The sequence below is a fragment of the Pleurodeles waltl genome, chromosome 8, assembly GCF_031143425.1.
Source record: "Pleurodeles waltl isolate 20211129_DDA chromosome 8, aPleWal1.hap1.20221129, whole genome shotgun sequence".
NCBI classification, from domain to species: domain Eukaryota; kingdom Metazoa; phylum Chordata; class Amphibia; order Caudata; family Salamandridae; genus Pleurodeles; species Pleurodeles waltl.
In genome coordinates this window covers 1,327,082,525-1,327,100,253 of record NC_090447.1, presented here as the reverse complement: position 1 = coordinate 1,327,100,253, position 17,729 = coordinate 1,327,082,525, and the positions used below count along the sequence as shown (strand labels likewise).

Sequence of the window (17,729 nt, the reverse complement as noted above, 5' to 3'; positions counted from 1 at the left end):
TGCAGCTGCTTACTTAGTGAAGGATCTGATCCTGAATTGACCAAGGAGTCCAGTCCTAATCCACAGAGCAAAGCAGTCCACTACTATGCTTTGCTTTATTTTTAGTTATTGCCTCCAGTCAAGGGAGCATGCCCCCTGCATGAACGGCAAATGTCAGGGCTATGGTTATCCTGAGCACTTACCAAGCAGGTTTCACTCGGTTTTGGGCCTGAACTGAAAGTATGACAGGAATATGACATCCCCACAAACAGTAGTTTGTATTCCTTTACAGTAAAGACACTGAGGGAAGAAAAGGAATATAGCTTTCCAGTCAAGCTGAGACCTTGACAAGCTTATTCTGTGCCCTTTCATTTTGTGTTGCTGTACACACATGGGGAAGTCAAAAGGAATTTCCTTTGATCTCCAGCCAAACATGCGCACAGATTTCGCAATTATCTTTCACTGGTCACTCCGTTTACTTAGGCCTTTCAGTTTGGTTGGATCTCCTCTGTATATATAACAAAAAAAGTATGCATTCCTTGGTGTTACCTGTTCTATTCCTTTGAATATTTTAAGTGTTGAACTTGCCTTTTCTTACATTTCTGAATATACCTCGCAGTGAGACATCTTTTTCAGGCTAAGGTTTTGGTGCAGTGAACATGGATGGTTTTTCAGGTATGCTGTGTGTGAAGCATTGCATTGAAATGAGGCTGATCATTCTATCTGCTTTGTCAATGTCAAAGATTTGTGGATAATATGGAATTGTGTTTCCGGGAGCATTCCCCTCAGAACCTGTGCCGAAGTGGTAGGCTTAGCATAAAAGCGCCTGTCAGTCCATTTTACTGATTGAAGACTAGTCGGTGGATATCCACTAGTGTTCAAATCCAGGCACATTTTGAGGGGCCGCATGTTTCCGGCTTGAGTTGTTGAATTTTAATCTCCATTGTTTTTATCCGTAGTGTGTTGTCCTGAATTTGGATGGGACAGCTTCCAGTTTTTGCTATGGAAGGAAAGTGAGAGGATATGCCTTTGGAACACTAGAGATGTGTGTGCAGTCTCATGAAAACTGAGACTGCTGTGCAATTTTGTATTCTACTGTCACTTAGTAGGGTGGCTTCCGAAGGCTTGGTTTAAGCCTCTCTTTTTGGCCAAAGGCATCCTCCAGCCTGGAATGCATGGTATGCAGGTTCTTTATTTAATCTCCGAGATCTCACTGTAGTTTTTGCCTCTTCTCAATGTTTGTACAGAGCTTAAAAGCTATGGGAAAGGTGAGCTTGTAATATTCAGTCACGTATCTTTTTTTTGTTTATCGTATTTCAATTGTTTGTTGCTGGACTAGAAGTTTTAATGTTAGTGTTTTTCATTTTACTGTATTTGTATGACTGTATATTCTAATGATATGCAGTAAACCATATCAAAGATATAATTAACACAGATGGGAGGGTAAAACCCCAGTTTAGGGAGACAAGAAAACCCTCAAAACAGGGGGGGGTAACCTGTAGGAATGAGACTGGTTAAAAAAAAAAAAAAAAGGCCTCTCTTAATTCGGGCTTGTGCTGCAACTTCCGCCGTCCTACATAGCCTTGGTAGTGGCCACTCTCTTGAAGATGAACATTTGTGTGCTCACCTCAACCAGAGAGCTCAGCTCTAGATTCTCAATCCGTGGAACAGGTATCTCACCATCCAACAGTGAGCAAGCATGATTGACAGACTCCCTGAGGCAAAACATTCAAACCACTGCAACCACATAAGTGAAAAACACAACAGACAGAGGAGCTCTTTTCTCAGAGGTGCAGGCAACTTTCCATACCAACGAAGTCTGTGGTTGAAATAGAATTCAATTTGCTTCTATTTAGAAAATCACTAATGGAACCTAGCTTTTAAGAGTTTACAGGGGATAGCCCCTGTACAATGAATCATGGTTTGAGACAGCAATAAAGGGACAGATGGAGGTAGTTGACTTAATATTAACCTCTGATAATCCTTTGATTTGCATACAATTCCATGGCATATCAACAGTTAAAGCCTACACGTTTGTAGATTAGCAATAGGCAAATCAGAATTTACCCAGACAGCCTACAAGACATTGAATAGCCATCAAACTTAATTTTCCTTGCATCCCTCTATTGCCTTTTCTGTGGTTTGAGAGACAAAGTGCTTAATTTGCAAACACAATGAAAAGAAAAGGACATACCCATTCTGCAAAATGTTTCATTGCTACCAGCTAATAACATCCAGGCACTTATACAACATAGTGTTTCATGCTTATGTGATTGGTGGCTTCTGTTGCTTGCTATGAAGTTGTCAGTGGGGTCATAAATGTAAGGGACTGGGCAGTTAGAATGAGGCGTGTCGTCTTTATCCTGTGTACAATTCTATTTCCTAATTTGATGTTACTGTCAAAACGTAATATATTGCTTTTTTTTTCTTTCAATTTTAGCAAATTGATCATTTGTTTCTTAGCAAATTGCCTGATATTGTGGTTGAGTTGCTTATGACCCTACATGAGATTCCCAGTGCAGAATCGGTCCCAGAAAGAGGCGAGCTTTCAAAATTTGTAGGGTAAGAAACACTTAATCAAGGTTCAATGGATTTGCAAGGGTAATTTTGACTGGTGAGACAAAATGATTCTGTATGTTAAGTGTGTTATGTCTTTTACTCAGTTTTATGTTGCCTCCCCGCAGGCCTTCTTCGTAGTGTTTTGGCCTGCATGCTGTTTTTCAATTGAAAACGGTGAAAAAAAAAGAAACTGCTCACAGATTGTTCCTAAATTTTAACAATTGTCTAGTTGGTTTCTGGCAAAAAGAAATGTTGCACTGCAAGTCGTTTTTAGAAGATTACAGTAATCAATGCGGAAATCATTTAATACAGCCATGGCACCTTATTGATTGGGTCTTTTATACAACTAGTGTGATGGGTAAGCTCAACTCCGTGCTTTGCAGGCCATCTTCAGATTTTCTACTGTATATCATGTAACATATACCCTTCATTCTTGTTTTGAACAGATTTGGACAGCAATTACCATGCCCGTACCACGAAGAGAACTGGTATGATGACGTATAGTAAACCAGGGGCCTTCATACTTGCAGAGTGGGTGGTCCTCTTGCCCCTTTGATCCTGCCACTAAAGAAAGCACTTCTTATGCCATTATAATGCGTAGGGCAGAAAAAGTCCTTGACCTCCAGCTCCTCATGTTGAAGGATAAGACCAATATCCTTATAGAAGTCCTCCAGCTGGGGCAACCATCAACCGAACCCCTCTTACCTTTCAAATCAGACCCTTTGGATACTTTGTTTGGGGCTTGGGCCAAACCTCACTCTGACCACCCACCCCTTGCCTCTACCCATTAGTCACCAACCATATAGCACCCTTCCCCGTAGCCTGCTGGTACAAGCATCTATTACTTGGACCAACCCTATCACTAGTCCAACAACTCTTCTAGATGGGAAGTAAAAAAAACAGGTATAGATGTTTGGGAAGACAATCTTCTATTCCACCATCTTACTTCTTAGATCAGTGAATGTCAGCTGTGTTGTGGGATGCTATTCCCACACCCTTTGGGATGCAGTAGCTCTAGTCCTCCTAGGTGTTCTGTTACTGAAGATCTCTGACCTGCCCATGCCCCCGGTATACAGGACCGTTGTGATATGGCCATGGTCACAATGCATTGTGGCTCAGTCCCCACTGATTCTGTCAGACTGGCACCAGTGTCACCATTCACCACCACCCTTAGCTGCTGCCTACCAGCTTTTCAGGTCATGTCTAGTTCCTCATGGACATGCCCTTGGACGGGACTTGCCTTTGAGGGGGACAAGGCAGATTCTGCTCTAGAGCGGTTCAAGAAGAGCAGGGCCTTAACACACACCCTAGGCTTATCTGCTAGACCTCACAAACCACATCAGCTCTATAGCTCCATTCTCAGCTTTGGCGTAGGTTTCCCGTGACGTCAACCAGTCTAACCTCAGAAGTTTTGCGGTTGCACAGTCAGCCTTATCTATCAAACCCCTTTAGCATGCACTTAGTGTGTCCTTTGTTAAGCATGGCCACTGGTGGGAGACAGAAACCAACCTTTCTTGCGGGGCTCGCGGGCCATGACGTCGGACAGGGTGGGTCCTGCAAATGGTTTGAAAGGGGTACTTCATGCCTTTCCACGCCACCGCCCCTTCCACTATCCCCCCAACAACTGATGGATGGGACCATCTGTCTCTTTTGCGATTAGACACCCTTTTGGCCAAATGGGCTATTGAGAGGGTGCTCAAGCCAAAAGTTGGAAGTGATTGTTATTCGCAGTCACTCCAGGCAGTCTTAAACCACCTCCAGACTACAATAAACCTCTCATCAACTTTGATGTTCACCTTCAGTGTTTCAGAGTACCACCTGACTCATACACAGACACTTGCCTTCATCGAAGCCTCTCTGCACATGGATTAGTTTTCCGCATTTTGCCAGAATACGAGAGTCCAGGACATTCAGCGTATTATTCTGATCTTTCAGCTTTGGTACTTGGCTTCATTGAGGTCGATTCTGAAGGTGATGGGTTTGATGGCATCCTGCTGGTCAAGCATGCCAGATGGCACATAGGCTCAGCAGTGGGATCTGAAGTCTCAATGGGCCCAGCATTAAGGGGAGCTGTCAGACCACATTCAGGTTTCGGATACTGCAAAAGATCTGCAATGGTTGTTGCTGGCCAGTGATTGAGGCATTGGTAGACCCCTATTGCTTCCCCACCCAGAGCAGACAGTGGTGACCAGTGCATCCAAAGTCAAATTGTGGCTGTGTACTACAATGGTGCGCACTTCCGAAAATTCCAGTGCCAGAGTGGTTCCACACCCAGCCACAGGGTGTGTAGATTGTGAGCCAGTTGGTCCACAATGGATATATAGGATTGAGAGAACCACAGCACATCCAATTGTTTCAAATATTGTCCTTTATTCTTCTTTAGTATATCCCGTGAACAAAAAAACCACTACAATGCTCCATGTACAAACAACCAACACGTGTTTCATCGTAACAACGACTTTCTCAAGGCTTGTTCATATAGAATATGGTATTCAAACTGTGCCAAATCATGTACATAATGTGGTATTTCTTTTCCCATGTAAGGGTATGTTATGTTGAATTCTCGGGTACACCTTGGGACTATATCAAAGGTCGTACCTGGACCATGATAAGTCCAACTATAGAGTTGTCCGTGTGAGCTTGTGTATACCTCCGAGTACGTCCAGTGCATCACTTCTGGGTTAAAGTGCCCATATGGGGGATGTGGACATCAGAGGCCTCCAGCAAAGTCTTAACTCCATAGCATCCTTCTGGAGCTGAAGGCGATTCACTTGGCATTGAAATCTTTTCTGTTGTCCATTTGGGGAAAGGCTGGCACTGGTGCTCACAGACAACACCACTACCATGTAGTACTGCAATAAACAGGATGTGATGAGGTCTCAGAATCTGTGCCAGAAGGCCCTTCGCCTCTGACAGTGGCTAACTTGCATTGTGGTGAACCACTTGGCAGGATTATTGAAGGCCAGGGCGGACAAGCTCAGCCATCAGTGCTTTGTGGATCACAAGTGGCAGTTAAACCTGTAGGCGGCACAAGGTCTGTTCCATGAATGGGGAGAACCTGGGCTCAGTCTTTTCGCCACTGCTGAGAAAGCGCAGTGTCAGCACTTCTACATGTTGGGGTTTCCAAGGCATCTCTTGCTCTGAGGCGTGTTCTGCCTTGAGTGGAACTCTAGACACTTGTATGCCTTTCTGCTGATTCCACTCCAGCCCAGGGATCAGGACCGTTCAGACCCATGTTCTTTTAGTGGCATGGAGAGTATAGCATCCAGATCCCCGGGCCCATGAGCATCTTTCTAATGATCAGGCTGCCACTCGGGGAGGACCTGCTGTCTTCACAGTGGGATAGGTTCCTGCTCCTGGGGGTTCACAATCTCCATCTCCATGCTTGGCGATTGAGCGTGGACAGCTGAATACCTATGACCTTTCTTCAGTGGTTGTTGATGTCATCTTGGCAGCCAGGCGTCACCCAACAAAAATAGTGTACATCATTCATTGTACTTGTAGCAGTACAATGCAAATAAACCAAGGCACAGTTATCTGACGTTTTGTTATTCGTTTGGTCTGTTGACAAGTACAGCTTTGCTCTGTCACACTTAAAGGGTAGCTTCTAGCTCTTTTCATCCTTTCTGTGGTTGTTGAATCTGCCCTCATTATTTACATCTCCAGTAATGTTCTTTTTGATAGGGTTACAACATTTGATTTCTCCCTCTCCCTTTGTCCTGTCACAGTGTGACTTTAACTTGGTCCTCACACATCTGATGTGCACTCCCTTTTAGCCACTTCACAGCTTTCCCTTGAGGCTTTTCATCCTTAAGACAGTGTTCCTCATCGCCAGAACATCCACACTGCATCTGAGTGAGCTTCTGGATCTCTGTGTCAAACCACCGCACACAGCCTTCTTCCCGGACTAGCTGATTTTGCTGACACTGGCATAATTCCTACCTCAAGTTGTGATGCTGTGCCATTTCGGTCAAAACATTACCATGTCAACGTTCAGTGTTCCACCTTCCCCCTCTAAAGAGGAGGAGAGTCTCCACTATTGTCTGGACAGACCAGTTTGTTGAGAGAGACATTTTGCCATATTGGTCCTGCAAGACTTTTTGGTTTGAATCTATTCACAGACCCACCTCCGAATAGGTAATGCTTTGGTATCTATTCTGTGCTGAGGAATCTGCGCCTAGAAGTCTGTCAGAAGAACAAGTTACTTACCTTTAGTAATGCTCTTTCTGGTAGCGACTTTATCTAGCCACAGGTTCCCCAATAAGCCCCATCCTCCCTATTCTGTGATTGCACTTGATCCATTTATATCCCAAACCCAAGATTCTGCACGCTGGTCACAGCCAATTTGCTTTTAGGACTCTGCATCTGGAGGAGCCTCCAGGCTCAGAAGCAGCTGATGTCTGGGCAATATTCAAAAGGTGAGGAATATGCGGCTAGATAGATTCTCCAACAGAAAGAGCATACAAAAGGTAAGTAACTTGTTCTTCAAGGGCCTGCTTTTCAACTCAGGACAATTCTGCCTTATTGCCCTTCTGTAGCCTTTCCACTTAGTTATTTTACAGTTTTTGATCCACGGGATCTGAGATGCCACACCTGGTTGCATACTTCCGTTTTTTTGGGGGATGTCAACAGTCTCTAATGGATTTGCCCTTTGATGGCTCCATCTCTTTGGAGACCAGGCGGACTCAGCCTTGGAAAGATTCAAAGTCTCCCGGACTACGACTCGGTCCCTTGGCCTTTCCACTGCCTCTCATCCCCAACAGTCCGTCTTTCGTGGCCACGGAAGGGGCTCCCTGTCGCATCGCATCCCCACCCAGCCACCGTCCCACCTATGCTGTTCAGCTGCTGCATGGCCGGGATGCGGAAGCCCATGTGGGCGTGGGAGAGGGAGCCAGAGGTCTGCCCAGTCCACCACTACCCCCGCTGCAGCCTCCAAACCCTTATAGTCCATCCCCTCACTCCGATCCAGTTGTTGTCAGGATTCACCATCACCTGCCCCACTGGGCATCCATCACTAAGGACAGGTGGGTTTTGCATATAGTTTGAAAGGGCTATTCCCTCACTTTCGAATCTGCCCCAACAGCCAGGCCTCCATTAATCAGCCAACTCCCGGAGGATCATTTGGCACTTCTTCACCAGGAAGTCGCGGCTCTCTTGGCCAAGGGAGCCATAGAGAAGGTCTCTGTGCCAGAAGTAGGTCCTGGTTGTTATTCCCGCTAATTTCTGGTGCCAATAAAAGGATAAGGGCTTACCTCCTATCCTAGACCTTCGGTACCTCAGCTACTTCCTCAAGAAGGAGAAATTCAAAATGCTCACCCTGGCTCAGGTCCTGTCTGCCTTAGACCCAGGAGACTGGATCGTAGCGTTTGATTTGCAGGATGCATATTTCCACATTCCCATCCTGCCTGGCCAAAGACGTTACCTATGATTCGTGATAGGTCACGAGCACTGTCAATTTACCGTGCTCCCCTTCGGCCTTACCAGTGCCCCTCGGATGTTCACGAAATTGATGGCGGTGGTTGCAGCTCATCTGTGCAGATTAGGGGTCTCAGTCCTTCCCTACCTCGATGACTGGCTGTTGAAGGCGGCCTCGCCCCAGAAAGTTGTCTTCCACCTTCAGACTATGACTAACCTCCTGCACACGCTGGGGTTCACTACCTACGTGCCAAAGTCACACCTAACTCCCTCTCATATGCTCCCTTTCATCAGAGCTGTTCTGGACTCAGTGCAGTGTCGAGCTTATCCTCCCGAAAAGAGAGTCCAAGATATTCAGGCTATGATTCAGATCTTTCAGCTTCTGTCTTGGGTTTGGTGAGACTAACTCTGAGCCTGCTGGGCCTCACGGCCTCCTGCATCCTGCTTGTGACACATGTTAGATGGCAAATGCGGGCTCTGCAGTGGGACTTGAAGTTCCAGTTGGTGCAGCATCAGGGGAATCTCTCCTACATGGTCCAGGTCTCGGAGGGGACTGCGAATGACCTGCATTGGTGGCTTTCGAATACGCATTGGGTCCACGGCAGATCCCTCTCCCTTCCCCTGCCAGATCTATCCATAGTGATAGATGTATCGCTTCTGGGTTGGGGCGGTCACATGGGAGAGGTGGAGATCATATGCTGGGCTTCCATATCAATCTTCTTAAGCTCCAGGCGATCAGGCTTGCGTTGAAAGGTTTCTTCACTCTCTCATATGGAAAGTAGTGCTGGTGTTCACGAACAATACTACTGCCATGTAGTTCTGAAACAAACAGGGCAGAGTAGTGTCCTGGACCCTTTGCCAGGAGGCACTGTGCCTCTGTACATGGCTGGAACATCAGGGCATTACCCTGGTGGTTAAACATCTGGCGGGTTCTCTCAGCGCCAGAGTGGATGAACTCAGCCGTTGATGCACAGCTGATAACGAATGGCGTCTCCACCCGGAGGTTGCGCAAGGTCTCTCTCAGCAGTGGGGAGAGCCTTGGTTAGATCTGTTCGCCTCTGCAGAGAACGTGCAATGTCAGCTGTTTTGTGCGTTGGAGTTTCCAAGGCGGCACTTGCTCATAGATGCTTTTCGTCTCGAGTGGAACTCCAGCCTCCTTTACACCTGTACCACTTCTGCCCAGAGGTCTCAAAAAGATCAGGAACGACCAGGCTCAATTCATCTTGGTGGCTCCGGACTGGGTACGGAGAGTATGGTATCCAGAGCTATTGAGCATGGCCACCGATCCTCCACTCAGCTTGCCTCTTCGGGCGGATCTTCTATTGCAGCAACAGGGGACGGTTCTCCACCCGAACCTGTCCAATCTCTGCCTTCATACGTGGAGATAGAGCAGCCACAGTTGACAACTTTTGATCTTCCACCTGAAGCCTGCGATGTTATCTTGCCAGCCAGGCATCCCGCCACCCAAACGGTATACGCCTGCTGTTCGCATACATTTGTGGCATGTTGTACCAACAAGTCTGTTGCTCCCCTCTCTGCTCTTCTTTTTGAGGTTCTTTTATTCATTCTTTCTTTTGCCCAGCTGGCCTCTGCTTTGGGATCCCTTAAAGGATATGTATCTGCCATTTCGGACTTTCTTAGGCTACCTGATCAGCCCTCACTCTTTAAATCTCCTATTGTGAATAGATTCCTTAAAGGTCTCACCCATTTATTTCCTCCCACTCCATTTATCATGCCTCAGTGGGATCTTAACTTTGTCCTTACCTACTTAATGTGTACTCCCTTTGAGCCGATGCACAATTGCCTTTTACGGCTCCTCACTTTCAAGACTTTCTTTCTTGTTGCCATCACTTCTGTCACAGAGTGAGTGAGCTACAAACCCTTTTTTCCAAGCCACCATTCTTGTCTGTACACCCAGTGGTGTTGTGCACTGTCTTCCTTCCTTTCCAAGGTTGTTACACCTTTTCATGTAGGCCAGTCCATCACCTTGCCTACTTTTTACACACACCCACATCCTTCCCATGAGGAGGAGAGACTCAACCGTCTGGACCCAAAAAGAGCGTTGTATCCTAATCGTACTAAAGATTTCTGGGTGGACGAACAACTCTTTGTTGGTTATGTGGGTGCGAAGAAAGGAAAGACGGTGCAAAAACATACCATCTCTCGATGGGTACTTCTTTGCATCAAGATGTGCTACGCTTTGGCCAAGAAGCAATCCCCTGAGGGCTCGCATGCTCATTCTACCACGACTGCTGCTTCCACTGCATTAGCACGTCCTGGATATCTGCCAGGCAGCTACGTGGGCATCCCTGCACCGTTTGCTAAAAACTACTGCCTGGACACTCAGGTCTGTCTGGGTGGCTACTTTGGTTGTTCGGTCCTGCAGGACTTTCTAGTATGATCTTGGTTTGCAACCCACCTCCGAGGATGCATTGCTTGGATATCTATTGTAAGGTAAGGAATCTGCAACTAGAAGTCTCTATCAGATGTAAAAGTTACTTACCTTTGGTAACAAAATATCTGGTAGAGACATATTCTAGTTGCAGGTTCCCCGTTAGCATGGTCCAATCACTTTTTAATTACATTAAAAATTAAGCTTCCCCATGGACCGGGCTTTCAACAGCCCATATGTAGGAGGGCAAGGAAATGGCATAATCATAATTCAGAAGAATGGGTTAAACTTTTAATGAACAGTAAAAAAGATTTTGTGAAGGAGAACCATATGGACACACTCTTTTTAGCGATTGGATCACCAGTTGCCTTGATACTCTGCTCCCTTATAAGGATTTTTCTGGGCATAGGAGAAGGGACAAAACCTCGTAGGTTTCCCCACATTTGACAACTCTGAAGAGGAATTGTAGGCGGCTAGAGAGGAAATGGAGGAATTCCTTAAAACAGGAAGACAGGGAAGAGTATAGACCATCAATTAGGCATTATCATGGAGATATAAGGCTAGCTCAAGCCACCCACTATGGGGACAAGATTAAATAGGCTTCGGGATCCCCAAAAGAAATCTTTCGGGTGTTGAAGGAAATGCTTTACTCTCCTACTTGTCCTGAAGCAACGGTAGCATCAGTGGAACACAGTAATAACTTTGCCACATTCTTCTTACAGAAGATTGAGGAAATCTATAAGAACTTCCTAGGGGAAGAGGTGACAATGTCTGATCAGACCAGTGAGAGTAAGGATTGCTCTGCCAGTTTACAGTGTTTCTCTTCTATTTCGGAAGAAAGCACTGCTTTGCTTCTGAGTAAACTGAAATCTGGTTCTCCTCTAGATCCTGCTCCCCCTCACATACTTACTCTGGGAGCACCTGCCACAATATCTGTTATAACGGGGCTTCTGAATAGCTCCTTACAAAGTGGCAGTGTCCCTGAATCATGGAAGCATGCAGTGGTCAAACCCCTGCTAAAAAAACTTACCTAGATGGGGCCGAATTCAAGAACTATAGGCCAATATCACTCCTTCCAACTATGGCAAAAATAATTGACAAACAGGTCAATACGCATATTTCCAGCTTTCTTGAGGATCATAACATCCTGCATCCCATGCAAATGGGCTTTAGACCAGCCCACAGCACCGAATCAGCTATGATAGCTGTTACAGAAGAAGCCAGAAAACGGATGGATCAGGGTCTGGTAACAGCTGTCATAATGCTGGATCTAAGTGCCTCATTTGATAGGGTTTATCATGGTCTCTTGATCCAAAGAATGGAAAAAGCTGGAATTAAAGGCCAGGCACTCAAATGGATGAGATCTTTTCTCCAAAATAGATCCTTTCAGGTCTTAGATCGTTCTTTTTTATCGGAACAGTTTAGATCTCATTGTGGGGTACCCCAGGGCTCATCGTTGAGTCCTACTCTTTTTAATATTTATATGGCTCCCTGATATCCTATGCCGACGACACCTAGTTGGTAGTTGGTGGTCTCTTTTTCTTCGGTCAAGGCTGCAGACAATTCGGCGTTGCCAGCTGGCTTGCAAGCTGTCTTGAGTTGGATGACTGACAGCAGGCTCCAACTCAACGAAGAAAAGACAGACATAATGTTCCTTGGAAAGCTCTCCATCCCGGCGAAGAATATTTTGCCGGCTATACAGCTGGAATATCTACCCCCTCCGAAGGATCATATTAAAGCCCTAGGAATTTGGCTAGACTTTAAATTAACTCTAGAGTACCAAGCTAGGATGCTCTCCGCCTCCTGTTTTGGACTATTGAGGTTACCTCGAAAGATTATTGGTTTGCTTCCTCCTCTGGCCAAAAGACCTACGGTACAGGCCCTTATTCTATCTAGGCTGGACTATGGTATTAGTCTTTTTCTGGGTTCACTGGAATATGTGATCAAGAAATTGCAAACAGTACAAGATGCGGCTGCTCGGTTACTGTTTAACATGCCAAAGTATACATCGGCCAAGCAAGCTTTGACCAATTTGCATTGGCTGCCAGTAGGGAAAAGAATCAAGTTTAAATCTTTGTGTGTTTTTCATAGAGCTCTATATAATAGAGGTCCACGTCAACTGAAAACCTTAGTTTTATTTCATGCCCCTACGAGAGCTCTAAGATCTTCTTCCAAAGCCTTAGTCGTGCTCCCCAAAGTAAAAAAAAGCAAGTTGGGGTGGTAGATCGCTGAAATATCAGGGAGCCAAACATCCGGGTGATTAGACAGGAGTTTGAATTTCAGAAGGCCATTAAAACCTGGCTTTTCTAATTCTAATTTAGTATTTAATTCCAACTATTATTTTTGATGTTCCATTATTTTTCCTGCTTGCTATAAGGCCAGTGTTTTTCTCAGCGATACAAAGCCTCCGGGTAGTTTGGCGCTATATAAAACATGATAACATAACATTCCTTCCCGACCCACCCATCCTCCTCGCTTGCAAACTGATTTCTAGAGACAGGGATTTCCCCCTTCAGATCCTTAGCTCTGGCGCACCAATCTCAGTGTTCTTAGCGGCTCTGAGCTTTGGCGTGGAAAGTTGTTGAAAAGAAACTGACGTCACTGCGCGAAGGCGGCGTCTATGTACTACTCCTCACAGCAACTACAACGCCAGCGATGCCCGCGGAGTCGACCGATGCCACCTACCAATGTGCAAGTGTATTGCTTGAAGAAACAAATCTCCAGATCCAGTCTTACGCCTGGGGGGGAAATTATAAGATAAGGAATCTGCAACTAGAAAATGTCTCTACCAGATATTCTGTTACCGAAGGTAAGTAACTTGTACACTAGGACATGTAAACAGTTTTGAATTCAAATTTGGAATGGCATTATATCACTTTACTAATGGGTTGTTATGGAGATTTGATCTATTTAGGATCTCTAGTTTAATTTTTGGTCCCTATTTGAAATTAAAGATGGTTGCTTCTCACTCGAACATAATATAGTTAGGAATATGTCCAAACAGATCTGAATGTCTGGCCCGTTTACTGGTAACACATTGATCTTGATGTTCACTGTACAATGTTGAGTGTCTGTGTTTATGGTACATATATTTTTTTTCTAATTTGAGTTTTATATTTAATTTGCATATATTATGTTTTAATGCAGGGAGCTGGATCCTGCTCCAAATCCTCCACATTTCCCATCATTTGTGATTAAGGGCACTTTGGATTATATAAGCAGCTGTCATAAAAGCAAGTTGAAGAGCATTGTAGCCATTTTAGCCAAGAACCCTGTAAGTAATGTGGTGCTATGATAGTGTTGTGTTAGGAGCAGAATGTTAAGTCTTTTATTTTATTTGGTTTGTATTTCAGATGATAAAATTGTTTGAAATGACCATTTGTTCTATAAAATGGTGATTTATAATGATCATTTGTTATCCATCTTTACATTGTTAACTGAAAGTTTCAATTGTATTAAGGACACAGAGGCAAAGATTACACTTTAGTTTCTTTTTTTTTTTATTATTAGCAGCCAACATTAACACAATAACAGACTTAGGGCCTGATTCAGACCCTGGCGGCCGGTGACCGCCAGGGTCACCGGCCACGGGAGCACCGCCGACAGACCGGCGGTGCTCCAAAGGGCATTCTGACCGCGGCGGTTCTGCCGCGGCCAGAAAGGGTAAACCGGCGGTCTCCCGCCGGTTTACCGCTGCCCTTGGAATCCCCCATGGCGGCGCAGCTTGCTGCGCCGCCATGGGGGATTCTGACACCCCCTACCGCCATCCTGTTCCTGGCGGTTCGCCCGCCAGGAACAGGATGGCGGTAGGGGGTGCCGCGGGGCCCCTGCCGTGCCCATGCCAATGGCATGGGCACGGCAGGGGCCCCCGTAAGAGGGCCCCATTGTGTATTTCAGTGTCTGCCTAGCAGACACTGAAATACGCGACGGGTGCAAACTGCACCCGTCGCACATGCCCACTCCGCCGGCTCCATTCGGAGCCGGCTTCCTCGTGGGGAGGGGTTTCCCCATGGGCTGGCGGGCGGCCTTCTGGCGGTCGCCCGCCAGCCCAGCGGGAAAGCCAGAATGGCCTCCGCGGTCTTTCGACCGCGGAGCGGCCATATGGCGGTTCCCTCCAGGCGGGCGGCGACCGCCGCCCGCCGGGGTCAAAATGACCCCCTTAATTTCTACTTGGGGGTGTGGGGGGGAGAAATTAAGAGTCACAGTTCAAACCAGAAACAGCCAATCAGGTGATGAATGGACCCTCTATAGTCCCAAGCCTCTTTTGGTGCTCCTTCTTTCTTCCTGTTAGTGCAGACATTGATTATTTCTGCTACTCCAGCTTCAAGCTTGGATATTTTTTACTCTGTGGCAGGACTGAAGACGAGGATTATGCTGGTTTAAAGCTTATTCATAACCAGCAAGGCAATGCTGGGAACTGGCTTAAAATAAAACCTTTTAAAGGTAGATTCAGAAGACCAGTCTGTAGCATTTAGAATCTCTTCAAGACGGACTCCAAGTAAGAACAGCTGAGAGGCCATAGCTCCTCTGGCAGAATGTGCCTCAAACATTTTGTCAATGCCTGCTTCCTACATGGCTCAACCGACTCATTGGGCAATTATCGGGGAAGAGACCGCGCTGAACAGCTTGCGTAAAGCAATGAACAGTTGGTGCTTCCTGTAGGACGTATATCCTTTGTCATCAATCAGGATTCTTATAGAGGGTGGCTATTCACCCATTCGGACGCTGGGGGAGGAGGAGGTACTGTAGCTCATTTAGAGCACTGGATGGTCGCTTCAGTCGAAGAGCTAGGTCTTGGGGTCCTTCGTGAATGGAGGCAGAGAGGGAGATTGCCTGAGATGAAGAGGAAGAGAGGTCCAGGTCTTAGCGTTGGGGTAGGAGAAGGATATTCCTCCGGCTGTGGTCTTGCGGATCTGTGGGATGGTGGCTCAGGCCAGGTGAGCGGAGGTATGTGGTGGGCATGTTGAAAGCGTCGCTGTGGTTGAGGTATGCAGGGCCGATGTTGTGGAGGGTCTTTTAGGCGTGCGTGATCAGCTTGAAGGTGATTCTTTTGTTGATTGGGAGCCAGTGGAGGTTTCTCAGTGCCTGGAGATATGGCTGCGGCAGGGGTTGGCCAGGATAAGTCTAGCGGCGGTGGTCTGGATTCTTTGCATCTTCTTTTGGAGCTTATGGGAGGTGCTTTCATGACTTGACTTCACAAACTTCGATGCATCTTACCACACAAAGTTTTGGGGAATCTGGAAAAGAAGGGTAGTTAAACAGTCTAGAATTGCATTTCATGCGCCTAGAAATATGTAAAGATCTGACGGTCTAGGCCGGACGCAAAGAGATCCACGGAGAATGGCCTCCCTCTTCGCAAAGGAGCTGGAAAAAAGATGGGTGTAGATGCCACAGGCTCGCATCTCTGAGGCTGCAAGAGTGCCAGTCAGCTATCTGATTGGTGGCCCCTTGGAGGTGTTCCACTGAAACGTAGATCTGATTCTGCAGACAATATTCCCAAAAGTCACAAGCCAGATCTGCTGCGTTCTTGGATCAAGTCCACCCTACATTGTTTATGTAGCAGACTGCAGCTTTCTCCCTGGTCCTACAATGGACTGCAAGAGAATTCCGCTAACAGTTCTAGACAATTGATATGCATTGAACAATCTTAAGCGGATCCACTTCCTTCGGTGGAGAATTCCCCACACCTTATCCCCTATCCGAGCCACCGGCATCAGAGTCTGTGACCAGATCTGGAAGGTAGCCAAAGATCGCTCACTCATTCAAGGCCTCCATGTGAGACAGCCACCACTGTAGCTCTTCTTGAGAGTCCTCTGAAAGAGGGACCGCTTGCAAGTAGGTCAGTCCTCTCCTGAAGTGGGAAGCCTTCAACTGTTGGAGAGCACGGTAATGCAGGGGCCCCAGGAAGATTGCCTGAATCGAGAATGATAGGAGGCCAATCACCCTTGTTAGCTGGCGCAGGGAGGTGAAGTCTCAGCTATCAGACTACATAGCTCATGTTTGATTTTGGTCATCTTCCTGGATGTGAGGCTGAGTGTGGCCCACACTGAGTCTACCTCAAAAACCAGTAACATCAGCGACTGAGTCTGAGTGAGGGCTGACTTTTTCTGATTTATCCAAAAGCTAGGGATTCCAGTACGGAGATTGCCATTTGCAAATGATGCGAGAGCCAGCGAGGGCACTGATCTGTGAGGAGGATGTCTTTCAGGTAAATGATGAGACCGACGCCCCACGCTTTCAAGAACTCCACCACTGGCCGCATGAATTTGGTGACATACCAAGCAGCATAGAACAGACCAAATTGAATGGTGGTAAATTCGAAGGTGTCTCCCCGCCAATGGACCTGGAGGTAGAGGCGGTGAGGAGGGAAGGTGGGGACCATGAGGTAGGCGTCTTTGATGTTCAGAAGCGCTATCATATCGTTGGGCAGTAGAAGATCTCGTAGCCGATGTATACCCTCCATTTTGAAGTGCTGGTAAACTAACCATTCGTTGAATTGCTTTAAGTTGATAATCTGTCTTTGGCTGCCGTCCCTCTTTTCCACAAGGAAGATATCGCTCTTTAAACATCTAGGGTGGGAAGATGTCTTGATTATGGCCCCTTTCTAGAGGAGGTCGAGGACTTCCTTGTCCAGCAGAGGTGTACGTGCTGGGGAGAAAACCAGGGGATTAGTGTTCTTTCCTGATAGAGCTGTAAAACTCCATGTGGACCCCCTGCACCGTTTGCAGGACCCAGGTTTCGGAAGTGAGTCTGCCAGTTGTGGGAGAAACAGCGCAGCCTGCCCCCAACAAATTTACCTAATTCCTAGATGAAAGGGTCACCAACAAGCCCCCCTGGACCACTGGGCCTGCTTCTGATGTAGCCAGATCCCTAATTTTAGGATCAGTTTTGATGAGGAGCTAATAACGTTGCTCAATGGAGTTGTTGCATTTTGCATTCCCCAGGAGAATAATGGACCTCTGGAAAATATGAGGTTCACTGACGCTTTGGCGTTCACCACCACGCCCAGGATTCTGGTCAGGGACCCTGCCAGGTCCAAAAGCTTGCCCTGGAAGACTGTGATGCTATTGATTATGTTTGACCAATGACTTTGTGTTTCACCACTGCGCATATTAGTTGCTCAATGTTCATCAGTAGCACATTGTATGTTTTGTTCAGCCTAGCCGCCTATTGGCTTTGACATGGCATTAGCCATTACTTTCTGTATCCAGTTTAGCTGCCTATTGGCTTTGACATGCTATTAGCTATTATATTCTGTATCCAGCTTAGCTGCCTATTGGCTTTTGACATGATATTAGACATTACATTTTGTATTCAGCTCAGCTGCCTATTGGCTTTGACATATTAGACATTACATTTTGTATTCAGCTCAGCTGCCTATTGG

General features: G+C 46.5%; 1 protein-coding gene across 1 annotated transcript in view; it reads left to right on the top strand.

Moving 5' to 3' along the window:
- The window catches only part of ATM (ATM serine/threonine kinase), a 1,319,133-nt gene that overhangs the window by 618,185 nt on the left and 683,219 nt on the right, over positions 1–17,729 (top strand). The window contains exons 27-28 of the mRNA XM_069202321.1: positions 2,420–2,541; positions 13,493–13,619. Coding sequence (XP_069058422.1) covers positions 2,420–2,541; positions 13,493–13,619 — 249 coding nt within the window. The remainder of the gene's footprint in view (positions 1–2,419; positions 2,542–13,492; positions 13,620–17,729) is intronic.